At 45.7% G+C, this 19,714-nt stretch overlaps 1 protein-coding gene across 1 annotated transcript in view; it reads right to left on the bottom strand.

The window, feature by feature from the left end:
- psmd13 (proteasome 26S subunit, non-ATPase 13) overlaps positions 1 to 15,750 on the bottom strand; it is a 47,446-nt gene extending 31,696 nt beyond the window's left edge. Inside the window, exons 1-4 of the mRNA XM_072272940.1 lie at positions 15,605 to 15,750; positions 4,086 to 4,164; positions 3,969 to 4,003; positions 2,069 to 2,124 (exon numbers count right to left, since the gene is read on the bottom strand). Of these exons, the coding sequence (XP_072129041.1) occupies positions 2,069 to 2,124; positions 3,969 to 4,003; positions 4,086 to 4,164; positions 15,605 to 15,705 (271 nt within the window). The 5' untranslated portion in view covers positions 15,706 to 15,750. The remainder of the gene's footprint in view (positions 1 to 2,068; positions 2,125 to 3,968; positions 4,004 to 4,085; positions 4,165 to 15,604) is intronic.
- Positions 15,751 to 19,714: the final 3,964 nt, after the last annotated feature.

The raw sequence follows: 19,714 nt of genomic DNA, 5'->3' as shown, positions 1-19,714 counted from the left end.
ACATTCACTCTAATTCATAACATATTCTAATATAAAAGATGCTATAATATATAGATCGTAGAAGAGTAGAGCACGGTGCAGGCCCACAATATTGTGTTGACATTTTAACCTACTCTAAGATAAATGTAACCTTTCCTTCACACATAGCCCTCCATTTTTCTATCATCCATGTGCCAAACTAAAAGTTTCTTTAATGTCCCTAATGTATCTGCCTCTACCACCACCCCGGCAGCATGTTCCATACACCTTCCACTCTATGTAAAAAACATACCTCTGATATCCCCCTATACTTTCCTGCAAATACTTTAAAATTATGCCCCCTCATACTAGCCATTTCCATCCTGTGAAAAAGTCTCTGGCTGTCCTCTCAATCTATGTCTCTTATCATCTTGTACACATCTATCACGTCACCTCTCACCCTCCTTCGCTCCAAAAAAACAAAAGCCCTAACTTGCTCAACCTTACCTCCTACGATCCTCTCTAATCTAGGCAGCATTCTGGTAAATCTCCTCTGCCCCTCTCTAAAGCTTTCACGTCTTTCCTATAGAGTAATAGAGATAACCCTGGGAATTATACACCAGAGCACCTACACAAGACAATACTCCAAGTGTGATCTTACCAGGGGTTTATAGAACTGCAATATTATCTCGCGGTTCTTAAACTCAGTTCCCGACTAATGAAGGCCAATAAAGCATACATCTTCTTAACAACCAAATCAACTTGCATTGCAACTCAAGATCCTGCTAGTCCTCCACACTAAAAATTCTGTCATTAACCCTGTACTCTGCTTTCTACAACTACTTGGAACCACAAGATCTGTACCTTATGGGCTCATAAACTTGTGGCTGCAGACATGGGAAATCCATAATTCCTCCAAACCTGGAAAGGTACAGATCAATCAGAAAACAAACTTGGATCAAGGTCACTGGTGAAAAAATGCCTCGTTCCATTACTGAAGTGGAAGGTGCTGAGGATGAGTGCTGACATCCCCACCTGTCAAAATCCCAGTGACAGCTCCCCCCTTCACCCACCTGTCCGAGTCCTTGTGTAGTTTCCACGCTTCACCCACCTGTCCGAGTCCTTACGCACCACTCCCCCCTTCACCCACCTGCCCAAGTCCTTATGTAGACTCCCTCCTTCATCCACCTGTCCGAGTCCTTATGCACCACTCCCCCACTTCACCCACCTGTCCAAGTCCATCTTCAGACTCCCTGCTTCCTCTACACTACCTTTCCCTACACCTATCTTCATATCGTCCACAAACCTGGACAAAAATTCCAAATCATTGACATGTAACATGAAAAGAAGTGGTCTCAAAACAAACCCCTTAAGAACACACTAGGCACCAGCAGCCAACCAAGAAAAGCCCTCTTTATTCTCACTCTTTGCCTCCTGCCAGTCAGCCAATCTTCTGTTCCGTGAAGGGAGAAACCCATCTAAAGTTCAAGGGCCCCCTCACTGGACTATTTTTGAGAGAAAACAAACTAAAGTTACAGAGAAGGAAAGGGAGGATTGCGACATTATGGAAAGGTAGATGGATGGGAGAGATATAGAGGGCTAGGTCCAGATGTAGGTTCATAGAACTAGGCAGAATAATAGTTCGGACCAGATGGGCTGAAGGGCCTGTTTCTGTGCTGCAATGTTCTATGTCTCTAAGGTGAGTGAGGGATAGACAAAATAAAGGGAATGTCACTGATAGGATGGGATCAGGGCTGCCATGCAGGTCAGTGGCTGTAGTCGTGGTTGGGTTTTTGGAGGCAGTTAACATTTACAGCAATTCAAACCACCACAAGGGTCATCTGGTGCGCTCCACAGCAACGAGCCAGTGCCAGATGAATAACACAATACACATTTAGCAGTCTACTCCAACGACATCAATGGCTTTCTGATTAATGGGAAAGAGAATCCTGATGAAAGGGAGGGAATCTCATGGTGAGATTCCAGGAACCTTCCCCACACAGCAAGCAATGGGACTAGGAAAGCATTCCCTCCAACACTGAGCGCAGGAACTTCATGGAAGTCTCGGAAGTAGATTGTTTATTGATCCTCTGGTCAGGGAAACACTCACCTGTCATTTGCCTCACCACATGCAGAACAATTTCCACAAGGGACAGAGGGTTAATCCTGTAACAACACATTGCAAAAGTTTTATCCACAGCAGAAACAATATCTCAACAAATTCCAGTTTGCACCTCACTCCATTTGCAAGGGATTCACAGCTCGAATTCCTGAGAGGCGTCGAATTAATGTGCCAGATCCTACCTACAGGCCTGGCAATGTGCGGACATAAACACATGAGCACATCAGAAGGTGAGTGGCAGCTCAAGGCTCCCGTAATGTAATCCCAATTATAGCACAGTAAGTATGGCATCCCATTTCCAGTGTCACTGAAGGCTGGGACACATGGGCACGGACCTGAACTTGGCCATCTCCATCATGGACACTAGCCTCCCCACCACTGAGGATACCTTCAAAAGGTGATGCCTCAAAAAACCGGTATCCATCATTAAGGATTCCCATCATCTCAGACATGCCCTCTTCTCATTGCTACCATCAGAGAGGAGGTACAGGAGCCTGAAGACACGTGCTCAATGTTTCAGGAACAGCATTTTCCTCTCTGCCCTCAGATTTCTACATGGACATAGAACCCATGAATACTACATCACTATTTTTGGTCTCTATTTGTATTAATTTAATTTAATTTTTCATACATATATTTCTTATGATGATTGGTAGTATTTGTTAAGTATTGCCTCGTACTGCTGCCACAAAACTATGAACTGTGACTTTTGTCAGCTGATTCTGATTGTGAAATGAAGAACCTGCCCCCTCAGCAGGAAGGTCAGCAACCAGGTAAGTAACCAGAAAGATTACAAAGGAGCTGAACAAGATCTACCCCCAGAATGAATGGGGAGGGCTGGTACTCAGCGTGAGACAGAGAGGCTCCACAACATTTAACTTGGGAGCACTGGAATTACAATAGGCATGAACCAAGAGCTGAGAGTTACCATTGGTCTCAACAACTGTGTGTGAATGAGGGGGAGGAACAGGACTTGCTTTGTTGCTTTTTGTGTTCTGTGTTACTCTGCCAAGCAGTGCGGACGTGCTGTGTTGCCGCTGGAATGTGCGGTGACATTGCAGGCTGCCTCAGGCACATCCCCCCACACAGGCTGTGCTGGTTGTTAACGCGAACAACACATTTCACTCTATGCTTCAATGTACATATAATTAATCTGAATCTGAGTCAAAAACTCCAGTGATCATGATCTGACTACTCAGCAATCCCAACCCTACCCTCCCACTCTCCACCTCCTTTCCCACCCACAACTCCTCCCTCCCCTACCTCCTGGGGCCATGGCACCCCTGCTGCGTTTCAACTTGTGGTTCACAGAATGAAGCGTCACAAAAAACAGTGAATTAAGCAGTCCAGAAAATCTGCTAACGTGACACCAAAGTCCCGAGCCTGCCACAGCAGGGTCAAGGATGCAGAGGAGATTCACCAGCACGCTGCCTGGATTGCAAAACCTGGTTAGACGTGAGATGGGAAAGGTTGGTTTTGTTCACAGGAGGCTGAGGGAAAGTTTATGGAGGTTTATAAAATTACAAGTGGAATAAACAAAATCACTAGACTAGAACAGGAGAGTGCAAGATTGACGTGAGAATGGTAAGTTCGAAGCAGATCACAGGGAAGAATTTTCTAAACTGAGGGCGCTGGTTAGAACAAGCTGCCTGAGGTAGTGGTGGAGATGGGCACAACCTTCAAAAGGCATTCGGACATGTAGGTGGATGGGAAAGATACAGGCGTAATGTGGGCAGATGTGATAAGGGAAGACAGTCAGTACGGACCAGGGCCCATTTCAGCGCCACATGGTTCTATGTTTATCGCAGCTTTCCAGGAAGAACCTGAAATGGAAATGTGCAGCAAATTAAAATACATTAAACTCAATAATTAGGAGTAAAACTCTCACCTGTGTTCAAACTCACTGATAAAATTTTCATACAGCTGAAAGAGAAAAATATCTAATTATAGAGACACAATTAGCAAATTAAAATAACTGTACAAAATTACACTGTGCATTGCCTACCTTAATTAAACCATCGCCAGTGGCAAAGCAAGGATTCTGGACAAAGCTTTGCAGTCGCACTGTCAGCTGGTGCCAGAGTCTGTGGTTCAAAAAGGAAGGTTGAGAGAAAGGAGCACAGCCTAGCGCAGACCCAGCCCTCTCCTTATAAAGGCAAGGAAACCCACCGACAACCTGAAGCCCTACCCCCTGCTCCAGCTTCTCAGCCGCACATTAATCTGCCATATCATCCTGTTGCTACACAGGCAGCAATCCAGAAATTACTAACCTAGAGGTCCTTCCTCTCAGCTTTTTATCTAGCTTTCTAAATTCTCTTTTTAAGGATCTCCTTGCTTTTCCTTCCTATGTCACTGGTATCACTAAGACATCCGGCTGCTCTCCCTCCTTCTCCAAAATGCTGAGGACACAATCCAAGACATCCCTGACCCTGGTGCCACTGAGGCAACATACCATTAGTGTGTCCCATTCACGTCCACAGAATCTCCTGTCTGTTCCCCTGTCTATTGAGTGCCCTATCACTACCACTCCCCTCTTCTCTCTCTTTCCCTTCTGCACCACAGACCTATGCTCAGTGCCAGTAACCGGGTCTCCCTGGGAGGTCATCCCCCCCCAACAGTATCCAAAACGGCATACTTATTATTGAGGGGAATGGCCACGGGGTGCTCTGCGCTAACTGCCTTTTAACATTTCCATTTCTCCTGACAGTCACCCAGCTACCCACCTCCTGCGACTTAGGGGTGACTCCTTCCCTGTAATTCTGATTGACTATCTCGTGACTCTCCCAAACAAGCTGAAGATCATCCAGCTGCTGCTCCAGATCCCTAACAGGGTGGGTGCACTTCACACAGATGTAGTTCCAGCATCTGGCATGAAGAGCACACAACAGCTATTTACAACACCAGGTACAGTAAGAGAGGAGAAAAAAAAACCTTAACAGAAGCTTATCCAGAGCTAACACCTCAATTGAACTGAAGCCTCCTTTGTACCCAAACCTAACACTCCTACTCACACCACTGGCCTGCTCCCAGCAATGGCCCTTCTGTACTTTTAACAAGCACCACTAACCTGGGAAAAACCTCATAGCTGTGGCAAAAATCCATTACCAAAATCAGGCAGAGGTTGTGGAGCACTGGTAATGACCTTCCGGAAATCATTGGACTCTGGCATGGTGCCAGAGGATAGAAAATTGCAAATGTCATTCCATTCTTTAAGAAAGGAGGAAGGCAGCAGAAAGGAAGTTATAGGCCAGTTAGCCTTACCTCAGTGGCTGGGAAGATGTTGGAATCAATTATTAAGGATGAGGTTATGGAGTACTTGGTGACACAGAACAAGATAAGATAAAATTAGCATAGTTTCCCTATGGGAAAATCTTGCCTGACATACCTGTTGGAATTCTTTGAGGAAATTACAAGTAGGATAAAGGGGATGTAGTATATCTGGACTTTCAGAAGGCCTTTGACAGGGAGCTTCAAGTGAGGCTGTTAACTAAGTTAAGAGCCTATGGTAAAACAGGAATGGTTAGAGCATCGGCTCATTGATAGGAAAAAAGGTAGCCTTTTCTGATTTCCTGCCAGTGACTAGTGGTGTTCCGCAGGGATCGGTATTGGGACCGCTTCTCTTCATGCTGTATATGAATGATTTAGATGATGGCATTGATGGCTTTGATGCCAAGTTTTCAGATGATATGAAGATTGGTGGAGGGGCAGGTAGAGTTGAGGAAACAGGTAGGATGCAGAAGACTTAGGCAGATGAGGGGAATGGACAAGAAAGTGGCAATGGAATACCATGTCAGGAAATGCATTGTCATGCACTTTGGTAGTAGAAATAAATGCGCAGATTATTTTCTGAACAGGGAGAATATCCAAAAAGCTGAGATGCAAAGGGACTTGGGAGACTTTGTGCAGAACACCCTAAAGGTTAACTTGCATGTAGTTGGTGGTGACAAGGCAAGTGCAATGTTAGCATTCATTTTACAAGGTCTAGAATACAAAAGCAGGGATGTGATGCTGAGGCTTAAAAAGGAACTGGTGAGACCTCACCTTGAGTATTGTGAACAGCTTTGGGCTCCTCAGCAAAGAACAGATGAACTGACATCAGAGAGAGTTCAGAGGAGGTTCACAAGGATGATTCCGGGAATGAAAGGGTTATCATATGAAGAACGTTTGATAGCTCTAGGTGTATACTCACAGGAATTTAGAAGGATGGTGGGGGGCGGGGGGGTGGAGAATCTCATTGAAACCTTTCAGATGTTGAAAGGCCTAGACAGAGTAGATGTGGAAAGGATGTTTCCCATTATGGGGGAATCTCAGACAAGAGGACACAGCCTCAGGATAGAGGTACTTCTATTTGAAACAGATGTGGAGAAATTTCTTTAGCCAGAGGTGGTGAATTCATGGAATTTGTTACCACACGCAGCTGTGGAGGCCAGGTCATTGGGTGTATTTAAGGCCAAGCTTGATAGGTTCTTGGTTGGACACGCATCGGAAGGCTGGGGTGTGGGGCTGAGCAGGGGGAAAAGTATCAGCCATGATTAAATGGTGGAGCAGACATGGTAAGTCAAATGGCCTAATTCTGCTTCTATGTCTTATGGTATCAGTATTACAGTGGAGTAAAGGGAATTACAGAGGCATGAGAGAGGAGTTGGCCAGAATTGATTGGAAAAGAACACTGGCAGGGATGACAGCACAACAATGGAAGAATTTCTGGAAGAAATTCAGAAGGCATAGGATATATGCATCCCAAGGAGGAAGATATATGCTGAAGATGACACAACTGTGGCTAACAAGTGAAGTCAAAACTAACATAAAAGCCAAAGAGAGGGCATATAATAGAGCAAAAATGAGTGGAATGTTATAGGATTAGGAAGCTTTTAAAAACCAACAGAAGGTGACTAAAAAAAGTCATGAAGAAAGTAAAGATGGAATACGAAGGTAAGCTCGTCAACATTATTAAAGAGGATACCAAAAGTTTCTTCCGGTACGTAAAGTGAAAAAGAGAGGTGAGAGTGGATATCGAATTGCTGGGAAATAATACTGGAGAGGTAGTAATGGGGGCGAGGAAATGGCAAATGAACTGAATAAGTATTTTGCATTAGGTTCAGTCCCTTTCTTCCGACACCCGTGACACTTCACACGATCTGGATCTTTTCAATGATTTCAAGTTCCTTGGCCCCAATCATTTTATTTTCACAATGGATGTCCAGCTCCTATACACTTCCATCCCCGATCAGGAAGGCCTCAAAGCTCTCCATTTCCTTCTGGACATCAAACCCAACCAGTTCCTCTCCACCATCACTCTCCTCCGTCTGGTGGATGTGGTCCTCAATCTCAATAATTTCTCCTTTGGCTCCTCCCAACTCCTCCAAACGAAAGGTGTAGCCCTGGGCACTCGCATCGGTCCCAGCTGTGCCTGCCTTTTTGTTGGCTATGTGGAACAGTCTGTGTTCCAAGCCTACACTGGTATCAATCCCTAACTCTTCCTGCCCTACATCAATGACTGCATTGGTGCTGCTTCCTGCACCCATGCAGAACTCATCGACTTCGCCCCTAACTTCCACCCTGCTCTCAAATTTACCTGGTCCATTTCTGACATCTCCCTCCCCTTTCTCAACCTGTCGTTCTCTCTAAAGACAGTTTATCTGCTGATATCTTTTATAAACCCACTGACTCTCACAGCTTCCTGAACTACACCTCTTCCTACCTGTTACTTGTAAGAATGCCATCCCCTTCTCTCAATTCCTCTATCTCCACCACATCTGCTCTCAGGATGAAGCTTTTCATTCCAGAACGAAGGACATGTCTTCCTTCTTCAAAGAAAGGGACTTCCCTTCCTCCCCCATCAACGCTGCCTTCACGCAATCTCTTCCATTTCACGCACGTCGCCATCCTCCCATCCTCCCGCCACCCTACCATGGATAAGGTCCCTTGTCCTCACCTGGATGTCGTCCGCATCCAGCACGTAAGTCTCTGTAACTTCTGCTATCTCCAGTGGGATCCCACCACCGGGTACATCTTTCCCACCCCCCCCCAATACTTTCTGCTTTCCACAGGAATCAATCCTTAAACGATTCTCTTGTCCATTCGTTCTCCCCCCCACTGATCTCTCTCCTGGCACTTATCGTCGCAAACTGAGCAAGTGCTACACCTGCCACTGCCCCTTCTCCTTCACTACCATTCAGGGGCCCCAAACAATCCTTTCAGGTGAGGCAACACTTCACCTGTGAGTCTGCTGGGGTCATCTACTTGTGTCCAGTGCTGCAGGTGTGGCCTCCTGTTTATCAGTGAGACCCAAATAGATTAGAAGACTACTTCACTGCACACCTAGGCTCTGTACGCCAGAAAAGGTGGGCTCTCCCAGTGGCCATCCATTTTAATTCCACTTCCCATTTTGACATGTCACACCATGGTCTCCTCTACTGCCATGAAGAGGCCACACTCTGGTTGGAGGAGCAACACCTTATATTCCTTCTGGGTAGCCTCCAACCTGATGGCATGAACACTGATTTCTTGAACTTCTGGTAATGGAACCCCCAGCGCCCCCCCACCTTATCTCCTTAACCTGCCCATCACCTCCCTCTGGTGCTCCTCCCTCTTCCCTTTATTCCATTGCCTTCTGCCCTCACCTATCAGATTTCCCCTTCTCCAGCCCTTTATAAAATCTCTTTCACCAATCAATTTACCAGCTCTTTCCTTCACCCCTTTCCCTCCTCCTGGTTTCACCTATCACCTACTACCTTATATTTCTTCCCCTCCCCCCCACACTTCTCACTCCGACTTCTCAGCTTTTTGAAGGGTCCTGGCCTGAAACGGTGACTGTTTACTCTTTTCCATAGATGCCGCCTGGCCTGCTGAGTTCCTCCAGCATTTTGTGTGCGTTGTATTTTGCATCAGTCTTCCCTGTGGAAGACACTAGCAGGATGGCAGAGTTCCAGGTGTCATGGGGCACGAAGTGTGTGAAGTTACCATGACTAGAGAGAAGGTTCCTAGGAAGCTGCAAGGTCTGGTCACTTGGACCAGATGGTGTACAACTTAGGGTTCTGAAAGAGGTGGTGGATGAGACTATGGAGGCAGTAGTAATGATCTTTCAAGAACCAGTAGATTCTGGAATGATTCAAGGAGACTGGAAAATTGCAAATGTCACTCCGCTCTTCAAAAAGGGAAAAGGGCAGAAGAAAGGAAATTATAGGCCAGTTAGCCTGACCTCAGTGGTTGGGAAGATGCTAGAGTCAATTATTAAGGATGAGGTTTCAGGATATTTGGAGGCACGTGATAAAATAGGCTGTAGTCAGCATGGCTTCCTCAAGGGAAAATCTTGCCTGACAAATCTGTTGGAATTCAAATAACAAGCAGGAGAAAGCAAAGGAGAATCAGTTGATGCTGTGTACTTGGATTCACAGAAGGCCTTTGACAAGGTGCCACACAGGAGGCTTCTTATCAAGTTATGAGCCCATGATATTTCAGGAGAGATTCTAGCATGGATAAAACAGTGGCTGAGCATCACAAGAAAAAGTGTGAATAAAGGGAGCCTTTTCTGACTGGCGGCCGGTGACTGTCAATTCTCAGGGCTGACTGATTCTTTTTACGTTATATGTCAATTATTTGGATGATGGAATTGATGGTTTTGTTGCAACGTTTGCAGACCTTTTGAAGATAGGTGGAGTGGAGGGGAGGTAGTTTAGGGGACGTAGAGAGGCTACAGAAGGACTTAGACAGATGAGGAGAATGGGCAAAGAAGTGGCAGATGGAATACAATGTCAGGAAGTGTATGGTCATGCAGCTTGGTAGAAGAAATGAAAGGATTGACCATTTTCTAAATGGAGAGAAAATACAAAAAAAATGAAGTGCAGAAGGACTTGGGAGTCCTTGTGCAGGATTTCCTAAAGATTAACTTGCAGGTTGAGTCTGTGGTGAGGAAGGCAAATGCGATGCTAACATTCATTTCAAGAGGACTAGAATATAAAAGCGAGGGTGTACTGTTTTAAGTTTATAAAGCACTGGTAAGGCCTCACTTGGGGTACTGTGACAGTTTTGGGTCCCTTATCTTTGAAAGTATGTGATGACACTGGAGAAGGTTCAAAGGAGTTTCACAAAAATGATTCCAGACTGAATGGCCTGTCATATGAAGAGCATCTGATGGCTCTGGGCCTGAATTCACTAGAATTCAGAAGAATGAGGGTGACCTCATTGAAACCTTTCGAATAGTGAAACGCTTTGACAGAGTGGATGTTGAGATGATGTTTCCTGTGGTGGGAGAATCTAAGACCAGAGGCCAATGCCTCAGAATAGAGGGGCATCCTTTTAGAATGGAGATGAGGAGGAATTTCTTTAGCCAGAGTGTGGTGAATCTGTGGAATTCTTTGCCACAGGCAGCTGTGGAGGCCAAGTCTTTATGCATATCTAAGGCAGAGGTTGATAAAATTCTTGATTGTTCAGAACACAAAGGGAGAATGGGAGAAGGCAGGGGAATGGGGCAGAGAGGAAAATTTGATCAGGCATGGTGAAATAATGAAGCAAACTTGATGGGCCAAATTGCCTAATTCTGCACATATCTCTTATGGTCTATCTTATAATAATGAACTCCAAAATCTTCCCAACCACTGAATGGCCTATCATTTCCTTTCTTCTGTTTTCCTCCCTTCTTAAAGAGTGGAGTGATACTTGTTTAAAAAGAGCTGGGGTGCTTTCAGGTTTTTCGGCGGGCTGCAATCACAATGATCTGTTAGGAACTCGGCAGGGTTCAGTAAAAAGTAGTGAGGTGTAAGCAGAGAAGCCAGTGCATGGGACAGTGTCAGAGTGACCAGCCTTTGGCTCAACAGGCTAAGACAAGAACAGACTTGGGCAAGCACAACTGGAAATTCTAAGTAAGTTTCTAGTAAGTTTTTTTCTCTATTAGTACATAGCAAGTGCACTGAGAATGGGTCTGGATATAGTGGTATGTTCCTTGTGTGAGATGTGAGAACTCTGAGAGAGCTCCAATCTCCCTGATAACAACATCTGCATGAAGTGCACCGAGATGCAGCTTCTTAGATACTGTATTAAGGAACTGGAGCTGCAGCTCAATAGCCTTTAGTTCACACAGGAGATTGAGGAGATGACAGACAGGAGCAACAGGGAGGCAGTCACCCCCAAGATGCAGGAGGCATCCACTGATAAGTACGCTGCTTTGGATACTGTTGGGGGGGACCCACGAAGGGGAAGCCATAGCAACCCAATCTCTGGTAATGAGTCTGCTTCCGTGGCTCAGAAGGGAAAGAAAGGCGAAGAGGATTACAGTAGTGATGTGTTTCTATAATTGGAGCAGCAGAAAGCAGATTCTGTGGATGTAAAGGAAACACCCAGATGGTATTTTGACTCCCGTGTGCCAGTGTCAGGGATGTTTCCGATAGGGTCCACAACATTCTAAACGGGAAGGATGAACAGCCAGAAGTCATGATACTTGTATCAGAGACATAGGTAGGAAAAACGATTAGGTCCTGAAGAGAGAATATAAGACCATAAGAAAAGGAGCAGAAGTAGGCCATTCGGCCCATCGAGTCTGCTCCGCCATTTTATCATGAGCTGATCCATTCTCCTATTTAGTCCCACTCCCCCTTCTTCTCACCATAACCTTTAATGCCCTGGCTACTCAGATACCGATCAATCTCTGCCTTAAATACACCCAATGACTTGGCCTCCACTGCTGCCCGTGGCAACAAATTCCATAGATTCACCACCCTCTGACTAAAAAAATTTCTTCGCAATTCTGTTCTGAATGGGCACCCTTCAATCCTTAAGTCATGCCCTCTTGTACTAGACTCCCCCATCATGGGAAACAACTTTGCCACATCCACTCTGCCCGTGCCTTTTAATATTCGAAATGTTTCTATGAGGTCTCCCCTCATTCTTCTAAACTCCAAGGAATACAGTCCAAGAGCGGACAAACATTCCTCATATGTTAACTCTCTCATTCCCAGAATCATTCTAGTGAATCTTCTCTGTACCCTCTCCAACGTCAGCACATCCTTTCTTAAATAAGGAGACCAAAACTGTCCACAGTACTCCAAGTGAGGTCTCACCAGCGCCTTATAGAGCCTCAACATCACATCCCTGCTCCTATACTCTATTCCTCTAGAAATGAATGCCAACATTGCATTCGCCTTCTTCACCACCGACTCAACCTGGAGGTTAACTTTAAGGGTATCCTGTACGAGGACTCCCAAGTCCTGTTGCATCTCAGAACTTTGAATTCTTTCCCCATTTAATTAATAGTCTGCCCGTTTATTTTTTTTCTGCCAAAAAATAATAGTCTGCCTGTTTATTTTTTTCTGCCAAAGGGTTAGGGAGAAAGCTTAAAGGCAAAACCTCCAGGGTAGCAACCTCTGGATTGCTCCCAGTGCCACACGCCAGTGAGGGTAAGAATTGGATGATTTCCCTAATCAAAACCGGTTCATTACACACCTAATGCTGATCCTCGAGTGGGCTCAACCACGAGCTGTTCTAAAAAGCCAACTCGTAGATATTCTACAAACTCTTTCTCTTAAGAATCAGTACCAACCTGATTTTTCGTATCTACCAGCACATTGAAATCACCCAAGACTATCATAACATTGTCCTTTTCACATGCCTTTTCCATCTCCTGTGATAATTTGTAGCCCGCATCCTAGCTGGTATATAACTCCCATCAGGGTCTTTTCACATTTGCAGTTTCTTAACTCTACCCACAAGGACTCTACATCTTCCAATCCTATGTCACCTCTAATCTATCTGTGTCTTACAAGTATTTAATGAGGTAGAATATACTGCTTTCCCTATCTCTGGGAAAAGCAGTCTTTCCTCATTATCGTCCTAAATCTACTTCCCTGAATCTTGAGGCTGTGTCCCCTAGTTCTACTCTCATTTACCAGGGGAAACAACTTTCCTGTCTCTATCTTATTTATTCCTTTCATAATTTTATGTTTCTGTAAGAACCCCTCTAATTCTTCTGAATTCCAGTGACTATTGTCCAAGGTGACTCAATCTCTCTTCATAGGCTAATCCCTTCATCTCTGAATCACCCAGGTGAACCTCCTCTTCACCATCTCCAAAGCCAGTATGTTTCCTCAAGTAAGGAGACCAGAACTGTGTGCAGTACTCCAGGTGTGGCTTTACTAGATCATTACTTTGCAGCATAACCTCCCTGCTCTTAAATCTAGTCCCTCTAGCAATGCAGGCCAATGTTTCATTTGCCTTCTTGATAACCTGTTGCACCTGTAAGCCAGCCTTGTGCAGTTCATGCACAAGCACTCCCAATTCCCTCTGCACAACAGCAGGCTGCAATCTTTCACCATTTAAACAATAACCAGTTTTTCCTTGACCTCACATTTGTACTCCTTCTGCCAAATCCTTGTCCAAGCACATAACCTATCTATATCTCTCCACAGACCCTCTGCACCTTCTGCTCAATTTTCTTTTCAACTTAAGTTAGTGTCACAGAAACTTAGTGACTTAGAAACATTACATCAGGTCCCATCTTGCAAATAATGAATGTTTACAGTTAAATTACAGGCCCAGCACTGACCTCTGCAGCACTTCACTCACCACTGACTGCCAACCAGAGAAACACAGAGATCTGGTGCTGCAAAGTTTTGCTGTTCATCTCTGATTTGGAATGAATATAATATCTCATTAGCACTTGAGATTTGGTATGTCACCCAAAACACATGCGAATTTCTAGCGGTACCGTGGCGAGCATTCTAACTGACTGCATCATCTAGTAATGGGGTGGCTGCTGCCGCACAGGTTCCAGGTGAGCTGCAGAGAGTGGAAAACTTCGTCAGCTCCATCATGGACACTGGGCTCCACAGTACCCAAGACATCTTCAAGGAGTGATGCCTCAAAAAAGCAGCATCCATCACTGAGGACCAACCCTCACAACCTCTGCCCCACATCACCCAGGAAATGCCCTCTTCTCACTGCTACCATCAAGGAGGAGGCACAGGAGCCTCAAGACACACTCTCAAAGATTCAGCAACAGCTTCTTCCCCTCTGCCATCAGATTTCTGAATGGACATTAAACCCATGAACACTACCTCACTACATTTTATTTTATTCCTATTTTTTGCACTAGTTACTAAATTTAACTACTTGATATGTATACTTACTGTAATTAACATTTTTTTCTGTATAATTTTGTATTGCATTCTACTGCTCCCACAAAGTTACCAAATTTCACGACAAATGCCAGTGACATTAAAACTCATTCTGACTCTGATATACAACACGGTTACTGAGCTTATAAAGGATGCTAAAATAAGTGACCTAGTACAGTGATGAAAGCTATCAAAAGTTACAAGGGGACGTTGGTCAGCTGGGTAAGTGTGCTAAGCACTGACAAATAATTTTTAATTTATTAAAATCTGAGGTGTTACATTTTGGGAGGTCAAATGAGGATAGGAATTCTACAGTGAATGGCAGGGCCATGGGAAGTGCATGGAACAGAGGGAGCTTGTACTACAAGTGCATGGCTCGCTGCAAGTAAACATACTGTCCGATGGCAAGTAAATTAACAATATGGAAAGGTCAGTTGAATGGGCACATAGTTACGAAAGGTTTAGAAGAAAAGGGCCAAATCTGGGTAAGTGAGACAAGATCTGATGGGATTTTAGCTGGATGACAGCAGAGACGGCATCTTTGGCCCAGGACATGGAACCATACTGAGTGGCCTGCATCTCACTGGAGCTCACAGTGGGGCCAACCCAGACCAGCGATGAGTGACACGGACTAGCAGGGGCCCCTGAGTTACCTGAAACCTCCCTCAGACCACTGATTCAATCCCCCACACCCTGAGCACAATCTGATCCTGTTCTGCCACCCCCAGGACATCCTGATGCCCTCTCCCTCCCTCCCCCCCAGACACCCTGATTCCCTCTCCCTCCCGAAACACAATTCCTTTTCCCTGCCCCCAAAACACTTCACTCCCTCCTGCGAGGCATCCCGATTCCCTCTCCCTCCCCCGAGACACCCCGATTGCCTCCCCCCAGCACACCCCGATTCCCTTTTCCTCTTCCCCTGGGACACCCCGATTCCCTCTCGCTCCCCCACTGAGACACCCCGATTCCCTCTCCCCAGCACACCCCGATTCCCTTTTCCTCTTCCCCTGGGACACCCCGATTCCCTCTCCCTCCCCCACTGAGACACCCCGATTGCCTCCCCCCAGCACACCCCGATTCCCTTTTCCTCTTCCCCTGGGACACCCCGATTCCCTCTCCCCAGCACACCCCGATTCCCTTTTCCTCTTCCCCTGGGACACCCCGATTCCCTCTCCTCCACTCCGGGACACCCCGATTCCCTTTTTCTCTCCCCTGAAACACCCTGATTCTATTCCCCCCCCCGACACCCCGAATCCATTCTCCCCCCAGACACCCCGAATCCATTCCCCTCTCCCCGCCTCCTCCTGGGCCACCGGGAACCGGCCTCTTAGAGAAGTCAAGGCTGAGGCCCCGGTCCCACGCGGGTCCCTCAGGGCTGCCCACCAGGGGATGGGGTGGGTGCAGAGCCCGCACTCACTTCTTGTTGTAGAGCTCCTCCATGCTGTGCCATTCCTGCCCGAGTTCGGCGCTAGCGCTGCCGCTCTGTTGCTCCTGAAGGAAACTGCTGACATCTCGCATGGCGGCTGCCGTCCACACAGGAAGAGAAGAATCAGCTTCCGCTGTCGTAATCCTCCGGCTAGAGGCGCTCGCCGCCTCGTTCTACCGTAATCCATGGAGGTAGGGGACCGGTGACGTAATACACCGATTTCACTCGCATACAACCCCACTCCACTCTACCGTAAGACCCTGGAGAGACTTGTTCTGGAGCTGCTCCGGCCTATGGTCAGACCACACTTAGGTCCCCTCCAGTTCGCCTACCAGCCCCGACTAGGAGTTGAGGATCCCATGTGAGGGTCATGTTTTTTGACTTCTCCAGTGCGTTCAACACCATCCGCCCGACAGCGATGCAGGTGGATGCTTTCCTGGTATCGTGGATTCTTGATTACCTGACTGGCTGACCACAGTACGTGTGCTTGCAACACTGTGTGTCCGACAGAGTGATCAGCAGCACTGGGGCTCCACAGGGGACTGTCGTGTCTCCCTTTCTCTTCACCATTTACACCTCGGATTTCAACCACTGCACAGAGTCTTGTCATTTTCAGAAGTTTTCGGATGACTCTGCCATAGTTGGATGCATCAGCAAGGGAGATGAGGCTGAGTACAGGGCTACGGTAGGAAACTTTGTCACATGGTGTGAGCGGAATTATCTGCAGCTTAATGTGAAAAAGACTAAGGAGCTGGTGGTAGACCTGAGGAGAGCTAAGATACTGGTGACCCCTGTTTCCATCCAGGGGGTCAATGTGGACACGGTGGAGGATTACAAATACCTGGGGATACGAATTGACAATAAACTGGACTGGTCAAAGAACACTGAGGCTGTCTACAAGAAGGGTCAGAGCCGTCTCTATTTCCTGAGGAGACTGAGGTCCTTTAAAGCTGCCAGATGATGCTGAGGATGTTCTACGAGTCTGTGGTGGCCAGTGCTATCATGTTTGCTGTTGTGTGCTGGGGCAGCAGGCTGAGGGTAGCAGACACCAACAGAATCAACAAACTCATTCGTAAGGCCAGTGATGTTGTGGGGATGTCTGAAAAGAGGATGCTGTCTAGGTTGCATGCCATCTTGGTCAATGTCTCCCATCCACTACATAATGTACTGGGTGGGCACAGGAGACTCATTCCACCGAGATGCAGCACTGAGCGTCATAAGAAGTCATTCCTGCCTGTGGCCATCAAACTTTACAACTCCTCTCTTGGAGGGTCAGACATCCTGAGCCAATAGGCTGGTCCTGGACTTATTTCATAATTTACTGGCATAATTTACATATTACTATTTAACTATTTATGGTTCTATTACTATTTATTACCTATAGAGCAACTAACGAAAACCAATTTCCCCCGGGATCAATAAAGTATGACTATGAATATGACTATGAATCCATATAGGGTAAGGGACCGGTGATGTAATTGTAATACACCGATTACACTCGCATACAACCCCACTCCACTCTACCCTAATCTATATAGGGTAAGGGACTGGTGACGTAATACATCGATTACACTAGCATACAACGCCTCCCCACTCTGCCATAATCCATGTAGGGTAAGGGACTGGTGATGTAATACACCGAATACACTCGCATACAACCCCACCCCGCTCTACCATCATCCATATAAGGTAAGGGACCGGTGCTGTAATACACCGATTACACTCGCATACAACCCCACTCCACCCAATCCACATCAGCAGCGTATGTCATGAAATGTGTTGGCTCTTGGGCTTATTATGTACAACAAAATACATAATAATAGAAAAATTCTCTGAATTACGGTATATGTATATAGTTAAATTAAATAAGCACTGTATCCGCAGAAACGTAGAGGTGGTGTTCATGGGTTCAATGGCCATTCAGAAATCTGATGGCAGAGGGGGAAGATGCTGAATCGTTGAGTGTGTGCCTTAGGACTGATATTGTAATCCACTGCCTTCCAGGAGCACTGGAGTGTAGGGGTTGGTGTGTCCCCTGTTGTACATTTTGACTTTGTGTAACCTACTTAGTGAATGTGATCAGAGGGCGGGGTATGGTGACAATTAAAGGACTTGAAGTTCTGAGTGCGTATCCGTCTGGCTAGAGGCTGGTTTCAGAGTGGGTGCATGCATGAATGTGGTTTGGAACTTGTCGAGGGAAAGGGAGTGGGAAAGGAGCGGGAATTGCTGGGAGGGGGTCTTGCGGGTCCGGTAATGACAGACGAGGTGAGGGGGTGGGTTGAGGGAAAAAGAGTGGAGGAGGAGCGGGATAGGGATTTGGGATCAGAGGTAGGCAGCTGGGGAGAGATGGATTATTGTGAAGGGAGAAATAAAGGGAATGAGGAGATAGTGAGGGGACGGATGAATGAAAACTGAGACAAAGGGAATAAAAAAATAAGAAATGACAGTGCAGAGAGCTCTGAAAGTGAGGAAGATGAACAAGCTCAGAGAGGAGGTGTTGTCATAATTAGGTTTAATGAGAAGGCTCAGGGACATATGAAGAAAATTAACCCGTTCATGCTAACAACAACTCTGGCAAATAAGATCGGGGAAATAGTATTTGCAAAAGTCCTTAATGATGGCAACCTATTGGTGAGATGTGCGAATGAGGAACAACTTGAGAAAGCACTCAAGCTAAAAGAGTTAGGAAAATGCAAGGTGGAATACACAGGGAGGGTGGGAGCACGAAATGGTGGTTGTAAAGGAGTGATTACGGGGGTACCAATGAGTATAGATATGGAGGAGTTAAAGAGGAATATCAAAGGAGGGAAAGTAATGAATGTTCGAAGACTTAAAACAGCAAAGGAGGGAATGAAAAAGGAAAGTGAATCAGTATTGATTGAATTTGAAGAAGAAAGAGTGCCAAGGAAGGTGTTCCTGGGTTTCATGAGTTATCCAGTAAGGGTGTATGTGCCAAAACCACTGAGGTGCTATAATTGTCAAAGGTTTGGACACATAGCTGAAAACTGTAAAAAGTCAGAGGAGATGTGCTAGATGTGGGAGTGATCATGAATGTGGAAAGTGCGGGACAGGAGTTCAACCAAAATGCTGCAATTGTGGAGGAGCTCATAATGTTGCATATAGTGGGTGTGAGGTTATGAGACAGGAGAATAAAATTCAAGAAATAAGAGTGAAAAGAAAGATCACTTATGCAGAAGCTATAAGAATGTCAAGAGAACAGAATAATGCTCCTAATGAACAGGGAGCAATAGGGATACGAGAGATGCAACAAAGAGCAAATGACAGGATTTATGTAGACAAAAAGGCTCTAGTAACATTCATTGCAGGAGTGATTAATAGTACGGCTGAGGTAAAGTCAAAAAGTGACAAAATTCAGCTGGTGGTAAAAGCAGCAGTGAACCATTTAGGGTTAGTAGGACTGACATGGGAAGAAGTGAGGGAGAACCTCACTAATCAGTCAAGCCATGGGTTGGTTAATACTAATTATGGTGATCCTTTTGCAATGCAATGCAAGGAGCTTACTGGCCAATAGCCAGGAATTCAAGCACTTTATTAAAGAAATGGTTGTAAAACCGGATGTAGTGTGTATTCAGGAAACTTTAGACTTGAAACCAACTTTAGACTTTGTGGTTCATAGGTATACAATGATAAAGAAAGATAGAAATCTGGGGGGGGAGGGGGTTGTGCTATGTTAATCAAGCAAGGTATACCATATAGGGTACTGGAAAAAGGAGATGATCAGGAATACATAGTGGTGGAAGTGTGGGAGAGAGGGGAGGGAGTGGTTATAATTAACTACTACAATCCATGTAAAAGGTTGGATTTGTACAGCCTATTAAGGATACAAGGACAAAACAGACATAAAGTAGTGTGGTGTGCTGATTTCAATGCTCACAGCACAATATGGGGGGATCCGATTACAGATTCAAATGGAAAGGTAATTAAAGATTTGATGGAAGAAAGGGATTTGGTGTGTATGAATGATGGTAGAGGAACAAGGATAGACATAACAACAGGAACTGAGTAAGTGACAGATGTTATGTTAGTGTCTAATACCTTGGCTGGTGTTAGTAACTGGGGAGTTTGCTTCAACAGTGGCAG

Source organism: Mobula birostris, chromosome 11, assembly GCF_030028105.1.
Source record: "Mobula birostris isolate sMobBir1 chromosome 11, sMobBir1.hap1, whole genome shotgun sequence".
Classification (NCBI taxonomy): domain Eukaryota; kingdom Metazoa; phylum Chordata; class Chondrichthyes; order Myliobatiformes; family Myliobatidae; genus Mobula; species Mobula birostris.
The sequence above is the reverse complement of the archived record's forward strand: the minus strand, read 5'-3'. Positions and strand labels throughout refer to the sequence as shown.